Below are 10190 nucleotides of genomic sequence, written 5' to 3' on the forward strand. Positions count from 1 at the left end.
TACAATTTTCAAAGGAGGAGTTGCTGGCGATTTTGCTGTAGTACGCAGTTTACTGCGGGATCGCCTTGCCTACGCGCTCGTTCTCGGATATTGGATAGAAGGGGACTTTATGAAATAACTTCTAGAATGACAGGGTTGGTGACCAAATTTTTTGTGTGGCATATATCATTGATCAGTGGATCCCAGCGACGGTTCTCATTTGAACCTCAGAAAAACCATTGTGAAATCTAATTTTGACAACATCAATTCGACGGGGACTCTGGGGTTTCGGCTCCGAAAATACGCCCTAAGAGACTTGGGAAATTTCGTTCGTGTATTCCCGAGACTCTCAAGAGTGTATTTTCATGCATCTCATTGCTAAAAGAAGGGTAAGTTTGATATCATCTTTAATGTTCCAAGGAAGTGGTACAGCTCGATGTCGAGGAGGTAAAAATATTCTCCCGGCCCTATTTTCTTGCAGTATTCCTATTTTCGGCTGCAAGACTTTCACATTCGTTCCACGAAGTCAAACACAACATATGATTCGTCCTCATGGACAGTGGTGTTCGGTGTTCTCTTGACCTTTGGCTCTTATACTGATCAAGTGGGGCCTCCTCGCTTTAATTCCGCGGATACTACTTACAATTACCAAAGTGGTGTTTCAAAGATTGTATCTCACCTGGAAATCCCTATGTCGTGTAGGATCAAATCACGATGGATAGGAAGGCGCAAAAATTGGATGGTAGAATAGTAGTAGGCAGATAGATTGATGATGCCAGCAAATTATTCGCTACTTACATGTGCATGTGCTAATTAACAGGGTATGTGTCACAAGAGTATCAATACAAGATGAAAGATGAAAAAATAAAACACAAATGAGACAGACAGTTGAAGATCGAATGTAGCACAATATGATATATCAATAAGATATGATACGCATAATAAACAAAATAGACAAAATCAATGGGATGTCGAAACGGGCTCTGATAGGTGTTGGATACAGATCCCTTCCAACAAATGCATCACCATGGGCGGTAGGGATGGTTCGAATCACCGTCACTCTGTGCTTCGTAGGAATTTCGGCGCACAGAAAAATTTTCTGATTCCGAAATCCTGCCATGGCCGTCTGTGTGTAAATGCGCAGGCGGCCACGGCTGTTGCCCAAGGCGCCCCGCAAATCCAGGAAAGGGCTTTCCGCGGATCATGCTGCCATTATATTGATTATGGGAAGATGCCCTGTCTTCATTTTCAGAGAGCGAACTTGGTGTATTGGGCGAAGTAGGCGAAGGGTTGGATGTAGAGTCGCCTTCATGCGACAGATCAGAATATACTCCCCGCGACTCTGCCTTACTGGCATAGTTAGAGGGATGGCCGTGACTACTGGCCGATGAATGCGTTCTGTATGGCGAATGGTCCTGGTAGGATCTTGGTGCTGTATACGGCTGGAAGCGCGGGGAAGTTTCTGCGGGTTTTCTATCAAGATATGAGCACTCTTCTACTTTAGACTAGTAATAAAAAACAGCAGACTTACGACGACATAGATGGGTGGACTGATAGTGAGTGGCGTCTAGCCCATGCTTGGTCGTTGTCCGAGCGCCCGGCCTTTGGGTACTCGTCATCGTCCATTTTTAAGCGCCGTAAAACTGCGGCGGAATCATTAGTGACAGAGCCGCGTACGTCTTCCATCGCAGAGATTGGAGGAAGCGCGTAAGGAGAATCGCCTGGGTCGCTTCCTGCATGGCCATGTATAGGCGGTAGTTTAATGTCAACCTTTAATGAAGGTTCTGACGATCTTTCCCGCATCGAGAGGTTGCAGATGTCAAGCGACAAACCTGTCGACTTCGTAGGCGCCGAAAGCTTACGGTAAGAAGTAGGGGGATGGTGGTAAGAGTCGCCATATCGAGGGGAATGCATGGAGTCTGCTGTACTTTGGATAGGAGAGTATGGTCCATCAGATGGAGGGCCACGCATATGGGAGGAGTATGGCGAGGCCAAATGATATTCGTTTGACCGATGGTTAGCGGGGTGTAAAGGCAGTCCATCGTGAGGCGATGTAGGCATATTGTTATCCGGCGTCACTACCGTCCAACTTCCGCCAGCTCGGGGCATCTGCATCACAGAGTTTTGTGTTGATCTGCGGGTACGGCGTCTACCCTGACCTGTGGGCACAACCTGACCGTACCCTGGCTGGTCAGGCGACAAACATGTGCTTGGAAAAGTGGGGCTATTCGAGATAGTACTGGTCAGCGGCGGAATATTACTTAGCACCAGACAAGAGGCTCACCCAAAAAGTGGGATAAGATCGTCGCGAATAGCCCATGCTACCCTAAAATGGCAAGATAAGTGAGCACATTGCGACGTTGCGCATAAAGGGATCTTTCAGAACCTTCTTGACAGTTTCAGAGCAACCTGATTGTAAACGTTAGTTTATCTCTGTGGCGTAATGGCAACCAAAAAGCGCTCTCACCTCATACGGCATCCAGGTGCCTTGAATCTTCAGGTACCCTCCTCGCACCCGACGGATAAGAGGTGCGAGATCAGGTTGCGAGTCAATCATTTTTACGATGTCAGCTAAGAGATTTAATTAAGAGGTCTGCTTCACAACAAGCGAAAGTGGAGCAAGCGTACCTTTAGAATTTCCAAGAGCTATCGAAAGCGAAGAAAGGAGTCAATAATTTGCATCTAATGGCAAACACGAGCAAAAGATACTCACCCTTCCAGATTCCCGTCCACAAGATATATCCATCATCGATATCCATCATTATCCACTGGCCATTAAGAGGGTATTCGTATACGGGACTAGGCAGATAATTAGGCCAGATTATAAAAGTATAAAAGTCAAAAACGACGCACATATAGCCTCTGGAGTCATTGCTAGTGATGTAGCGCCCTTTTGTAACATGATGGTTTGGACTGGCATACGGTCGGAAACGAGGACCTGAACCTGAAGGCGAGGTCTGGACAGGCTCCTATGAGCAACTGATTAGCGCTCAGGTTCATCATGCAGAACGATAAGGAGCAGAGGGGCGCTTACTTGCAACATGCCAGTGGTCATTTTAGAAACGGAAAAACGAGAAAGGAATATGGGCGGGTAGGGGGACGGGTTATATGTAGGAACGCCTGGTGAGATCTGCAGGGATCCAAGAAAAAGGCGGGATGGATCAGTTGATCGTTTGTCACCGAAGAATGCTCGAGTCCGGGATATCTACTCGTGGCATCATGCACCAAATCTGCTGCAGAAATTGAAAAGCAGGCAAAGTCTGACGGCATTTTCGGTCTGTCTCCGACGGCGACATTTCATCCTTCTCCAAAGTGAAGCGAACCTAATCTGGGCGAACCACGCGTAAATATGTCACCAGAAAATGCTGAACATGGAAGGAATATCGGTTCCAAGATTGTTATGATGCGGCCATGGTCGGCAAGATTCAAAGATAGAACCGTAAAGGGGAAAAGGAAACCCACACAGATCAAATCTGTTATAATTTTGGCGGGGTGCCGTACATTTGATTTCGTCCCTGTTGTTGCAGTGATTGACCAACTGGGTTTGTTGTATCATAGAACGGCCCCCGTATGGATGACTTTCGTCGACGTCCATAGCGACACAACTCCTTTATTACACGCACTTGAACTTTTACGGCTCCCTTGCTTCCGTTGGAAAAATGTCTTGCAGGATCGTTGCAAGAGGCGTCATAACAGCCTCTATGGGCATCCCCTGACCAGACGGGGTGCCATTCCGCAGAACGCGCTTAGCCAAATTGCATTCACCCGCTTCGGCACAACAGAATAAGCCTATAGGTTATGGCTCGATGTCAGACCCTGAAGAAGGAAGCAAAAAAAGGAGAAAAAACAAACAGCGTCATGATGCCGTGCTTTCGTTATCTGCCCAGTACCAGGTTCTCGAGTGTCGTCGAACTCCAAGCCAATTGTTCCGAGGGCTTCATGTGGTGTTAATCACCTGTGACAAAGTGCGGTATGGATCGTCCCTCCCAAAGCCAGGAGAGTTGGTGAGCTCTGAAGGGGCTATTTCCCCAATGTCGGCCTTGTCCAACCTTGGCGTCTCGTTTGTTTTTTTTCCCACCTCATCCGTCTATATGATTTCGATCATGACGATTTCGGGGTCGTACCTGAAAACACTGACCTCGATCACGAACGGGTCACGAGCTGGCTCGCTTCTAAACTGAGCCTGAGAACAAGTCCGAGCACTCGCGCGAACCGAACTGACTTTTCCACCTTGACGACAGAACGGCCCGCCCTTATCGCATTTCGGGACCGAGAGAAAAAGCAGGCATTCTATGTATAACCTGCCATACAACATAAAAAACACACACTTTGTCGTGATTCATGAAAAGCTCGTATACGTACGTGTAACGTGCACGTCAATACTTTGTCCAAATTGAAAGCGAAAAGGATAGAAGCAGGGGGAAAAAACTAAAATGAAACATGACGAATGATAGAAGGGAAGGAAATGTAAATGTAAATCGTTTTAGGGGCTGCAAACAACGGAAGCGCGCTCGCTTTTTGGTTTCTAAAGCCCATGGCCTTCGGCAGCAAAGGCAGCAAGAGCAGCGCGTACCTCAGCGGAGCCGGAGCTTCCTGTGGTGTAGATCACGTTGCTAACCTCGAAGCCGTTAAATTGGCTGGCAGCGCAGACAGTATAGGCACCCATATTGTCAAAGCCCAACCAATCACCGACCTGGAGCGAGCTTGGAAGCACGGTCGACGCGGACACGCAATCAATAGAGTCGCATGTGGGTCCCCATACGCTGCTGACGTGCTTGGGCTCCGAATCAGAGATATGGAACGATCCGTTCATCGACAGCACATAAGGGTGCACCACTTGATGATCGAACAGGATGCAGTTGAACGCGCCGTATACGCCATCATTGATATAGTCTATTGAAAGCAGAAAGGTCCACAAAAATGAAAAGAAGTTGAGCGTTCGTCAAAGGATGGCGGCCTACCGCAAAGACAAAAAATAAATGAACACTCACACATGACAGCTGGCTGATCGGACGTCGTATCTGCGGTTTCCTGGGAAGTCTCCTTCGAGAGAGGAGCACGACGAGCGATGATATGAGCGGCAAGTCTGAAAGCCTTGGATACGTAGAACCTTCCCGGTTCCGCGATGATTTTGATGTCCTTGCGATCGGGGAAATAACGGTCGATCGCCTGGGTTAAAACCGACGCGGCATGCTCAAAGCGTGCGTCTTCAAAACCACCGCCCACGTCGAGTAAAGTGAATGTGTATCCTGCTTCTTTTCCCATATCAAATACGGCACGGGCGCGCATGATCGCATCCATATATACAGAAGGATCGTAGCACCCGCTGCCCACATGAAAGCTGACACCAACCACGTCAAGGTTCAACTCTTTAGCCTTGGCCAGCAGACCTGGGACAGTTACAAGCGGAGCCCCGAATTTTATACCAAAAGCACAAAGGCTCTTTGAATCGTCTGTCAGAATTCTGACGATGCATTGGGCACGGGGGTGGGCCCGTGCTATTTTGTAAAGTTCGTCGGCGTTGTCGAATGTCATTTTGTCGACGCCGCGTTTCGCCGCATTGCGAATGAAGGAAACCGCTTTGCACGGGTTCGCGAATATAATCCTGGATGGATCGATACCTCCAACATCGAGAATTTGTGCAATCTCGTTGTTCGAAGCGCAATCGAACCCAGCGCCCAAAGAAGCGAGTAGGCGTATGACGTAGGGGTCCGGGTTGCATTTGACCGCTGCAGAAAAAAAACAACCGTAATCAGCTTGTGAAACAAACCATAAACATATGAACGCGCTTCAACGGACCATAGAACGGTTGGATTTCTGGGAGACACGCCTTCCAGCGTTGATGTTGTTCATAAACAACACTGAGATCTCCAACGAAAAATGCCTTTTCGGCATCCGGTTCATGGGCCGCCGAGAGGCGAGAAGCATTCATAATGCCATTACGGAGGTGAATTTCTGGGTGGCCGGAGTGAAGTGGGGGTAAAGATGGGAAAATGACTTCTGGTTCGTGAGATGGGTCAGGGGTCACGCGCAAGGTAGAAGAAGGGGTATGTGCGTCGTTAACCAACGCATTTGCAGTCCACGGAAGGCTACTTTCATGGAATTGCGCATAGGAATCAGATGACGATATAGAAAAGTCGATCGGATTGACTGCCGGGAGAATTTCTAGCTGCGACATTGAAATTTCGGGGATATCGAGAGAATCTAAAGGATCTATTGTGGCTGGGAAATGAGCAACTGGTGGTTCCAGTAGGGTAAGAGGTTTTGGTTGGTTTTGGTAGGTGATAGTTGGCAAATCTCTGTAGTCTGCTTCTTGCGTTGACCCGGATTACCGAACCTAAACCGCCACGGTCAACGGCGAGCCGGGCGGGAGAGGACGGCAAAGGATGCGGGTTTTGTCAGTCGATGCGGGTTCCTCGCTCCCTGTACAGCGAGGAAATGGCTTTAAGGGCGAATAAAGGGGGTTCAAGTAGAAATAAAATAGGGTTTAGGGCGATTGTTGAGCGAATGATAACGAATAAACAGCGATCGATGGGTGTAAGTCCTGTCAGGGAGGTTCGCCTATACCACAGCGGGTGTCAGCACAGGAAACTGAATACAAAAAAGACTTTACGGACCTCGAACAGAAGACCACCTGGTTGTATCAAGACAAAGTCAGAAGGTTGAAAATTTCGGTCTTTGATGATTCGGACGCACTCAAGGGTCAACAAACGGAGATCTCTGTTTCTTTCTTGGTCAGTAATGATGACCTATTGTTCCCCCAACGCCGTAGCTCGACAACGACGCCAAAGGATAGTACGATGGACGGAAATGAAAAGGCAGCGGTTTTCGCTGTTGGGTGTTGTGGATAACAAATACAGTGCAAGCGGAGTTTCGCAAACTATCGATTTGTTGATCGGCCTATGCCGGCTAGCCAGCACAGCAATTCCACTCATCCTCCAACTTCTCTAAACATTGGCCACGTCCATTCCATAATCCATAAGGCAAATGGTGAGCGATATATGGTAAGTACTCGTGTGCATGCCTAGAACGAGGCTCGAGTTATCTCTCTGGCTTTTGCTGATAACGTTACTCTAAAAGACAGGTGACCGAAAACGGGTGCTCCACTCTATCGATGGGCGAGGAGTCACAAATGCAGACATGTTGACTTGATCTGTCTTCGAGGACAATATAAATTTGGATTTTCTCTACGGTCTCAGCTTAGTTTTTCCAGCTACAGCTGCGCATACTAACATAGATCCATAACACCTATTTCCATCTGTTCGTTTCCTCGACACGATCATTTCGGAATGTTTTCAAACTGTGGCAGACATGAACGACGTATTTTCCAGCTATTTCACCGTGTTTTATTTTGGTTGCGGTTTTATGCTGCGTGGCGGTCTACTTATCTCGTAAGGCACGATATCTGTTGTGAACCAGGATGACTGCGGTTCGTGAGGGCCGCATCAGTTCGTCTGGTTTTCACCCTGGATCCTGATCCTCCTACGTTTTGCCGCTTCTCTCATTATGGCTGAGCCAAAAATCCGAGGCCTGGATGGGATGACAATGAGGCCGCCCGGACTGACTGTCGACATCATAGCTTTCTTTCCTTCTCAATTGAACAGTGTGCTTATTTTTAAAAATATCTCTCCTCTAGTTTGCAACCTTCCAATTCCTCCGGCTATAGGACAACTAACAATGATCTACAGCTATTCGCTTGTGCGTCTGGATAAACGGTTTAGAGGTGCCTTGCTCCAAGAGGGGGGCATTTCCGGACCTTTACGCACCTGCTCTCATGTGGTCGTCTGGAAATTTTTCCAGTAAGTCTATACATTTGGTGTTGACTTGATCTGTGCATCCGAGGTCGGATCACTGGTAACTCGACAAAAACTCGACACAACGCTATTTTCCATTCAATCGCCATGCAGTCGGGAACACCAGCACTCAGCACAAGAACTGAGTAATAGTTCATCACAGCTCAGCATCCATTCAATGAAAAGAACGCGGTCGGGTCTTTCCACAGCCTATTAACAGACCAAACAGTATATCACTCTCGTTCTCTGCACCCGGTGTGTATGTTTTCAATCAAAAGTGTCCTCTTTTTCACCGAGATTCTTATCTTTCCACTATGTCAAAAACACAGAACTCTACATACGCATCATATCATATCACTCCTCTGCGCGGTTATTCTTCTACACCATCATCACTCTTGCAACATGTACGTACAATATTGGACAGTCTCCTTCTAACTCGGGTTACCTTGTTGTGCGTTGTTCCATGGAGCGCTGTTGGGGCCCTTTTTGTTTATTCGGCTTTCAAAGCGGGTCAACGTCCCCTGGGGGTGGACAGTCGACAGGAGACTGTGCGAACAGGGATCTCCTCGGCTATACATACGCACGTCCACGCAATGATTGCATACTGCCAAACCGACGCCTTCAGAAGCACCGCAGATTATCGAGACAGTCCCGGGCTCGGAAAACCTTGATCAGCAGAGGTACGGGCTCAGTGTGCCCCAGTTCCAGCGTCTGTATTACTGACGCACCATTTACACTGCCAAATGGGACACGCCTAATTGCGCATCCGCGAACTGGACTTGCTATCATCCACATATGTACATGCAGACTTTGCGACCTGACGGAACACGTATCGCTAACAGATATTATCCCCTTCGAGCGAGCTCCAAGCACTTCGTTATCCTAATGTGCCCATCTACTAACTCAGTGCGGCTCACGAGACGCGCTGTGCCTCGATTTTTTGGCGCACGAATAGAATACCCCGAACTCGGCCAGGCTGCGTATACATGTGCTCGTAAACTATAATTTGTTGTTCCTCATTCTCCCCCAGTGGGGCATTTGTTTTTGATCATCAAGTCCGATGCTACGTAGTGCGCAAAACTCAAACTTTTGGCGTATATAGACTGCGTCGACGAGCCAGCAGACATTTCCAGGAATGGAACATAGAAGGAACATGGACGCGAATCACAATCAACGTGTCAACAGTCAATACCGGCAGTGCTATTTCTCGTCTCGCTAATGAGAAAATGAAAACAAACTTTCGAAAAGGTCGGATTTAAGCACGCGCAGGCTCTCACATTCGAAATATGGCCGGAGCTCGCAACTCTATGTAAGTACCGAGTCCTCTCGGTGTGTATAAGCCTTCTTTTCGTATATACTCCATACAGGCTTCTGAATGGTCTCGAGGTTCGAGGGATTATACATTTAAAGTGGGCGACTTCTCACTGCGCATTTATTTCTAAACATGGTGTGCTCCATGATTAATCCGATAATAGTCAAGCTTCTTTTGTCTGCTTGCCGCCACAGTCCACCTACTCTGTGTGAGCTGTTCATGCCCGCGAGGGGATTTTGACCCCTTGAGCTGCCGACGGCGGAGGGAATGTCGTCAGGGAATACCCTACGTATCAGCTTTCTAGGTATGTTTAAATTGCTATGAACTAAATAACACAGGAACCCTTTCCCGACGGCGGGGACTCAAAATATTACCCTGGACGTATACGTACAGCGACACATCTCACCACGAAATTCTCTCGCAGACGTACACACCCGAGTAATCAACATTGCTCAGGAAGTAACTTACGTTTAGACACACGACACTACTTATGATCAAAGTTAGGGCCTAAGCAACGTCACAGGCCCATAATGGTTGGGATCTCCCGAGGGACTGAAGTCTGACAGCCTGGAAATCTTTAATTACAGCTTGTTTGAGTCTAGACTCTCGATATATGATTTCAAGCACCCTTGAGTACACACTGGACGAATGTGGTAATCTGGAAGCTCATCTAATGTGTTGGACCATACATGATAGAAGGCAATACGAAAACCCCCAAATAACGCCCATTCAGTCAGCCACTGTTTCTGGAAAACTTGAAGGACTTGTACTGTATTGTAAGTGCTGATGTATGGAGGTTGCCAACCTTATCTATCTAAAATTAGAGGAAAAGGGATCAAGCCAGGTTCGGCTAACAGGGCAGCACTTTAAACATGAAAGAACAATCCCTGAAAATTTCCATGAAATGACGATATCTATGCGAGCGGATTCGGAGATTGAAAGGGTCCTGGAAGAGTAATCCCCAAGCAAGCTTTCAAGCAAAATTTTGAAACCCCACTATAGACGCAGCCGGAGACATGTGCCCACTGCTCATGTCCAGGATCTACATTTCCTCTCCAGAGTCAAGAGGAGCACTGCGGCTGCGTATCGAGAGCCAGACCTTCGCG

The 10190-nt window shown here is 47.8% G+C and overlaps 2 protein-coding genes across 2 annotated transcripts; both read right to left on the reverse strand.

Annotated features, from left to right (window-relative positions):
- Positions 1-1001: 1001 nt before the first annotated feature.
- On the reverse strand, positions 1002-3034 carry JR316_0006429 (Transcriptional repressor XBP1; the record flags this gene model as incomplete). The annotated part of the gene is made up of 9 exons (XM_047892175.1): positions 1002-1452; positions 1511-2203; positions 2264-2305; positions 2366-2388; positions 2447-2550; positions 2608-2625; positions 2693-2778; positions 2833-2948; positions 3014-3034. The coding sequence occupies 9 exons, from the start codon at positions 3032-3034 to the stop codon at positions 1002-1004; spliced, it is 1554 nt and encodes a 517-aa protein (XP_047749524.1).
- Positions 3035-4504: 1470 nt separating this feature from the next.
- On the reverse strand, positions 4505-6157 carry JR316_0006430 (Ornithine decarboxylase; the record flags this gene model as incomplete). Its single annotated transcript, XM_047892176.1, has 3 exons — positions 4505-4872; positions 4971-5708; positions 5779-6157. The coding sequence occupies 3 exons, from the start codon at positions 6155-6157 to the stop codon at positions 4505-4507; spliced, it is 1485 nt and encodes a 494-aa protein (XP_047749525.1).
- Positions 6158-10190: the final 4033 nt, after the last annotated feature.

Source organism: Psilocybe cubensis, chromosome 5 (genome assembly GCF_017499595.1).
Source record: "Psilocybe cubensis strain MGC-MH-2018 chromosome 5, whole genome shotgun sequence".
NCBI lineage: Eukaryota > Fungi > Basidiomycota > Agaricomycetes > Agaricales > Agrocybaceae > Psilocybe > Psilocybe cubensis.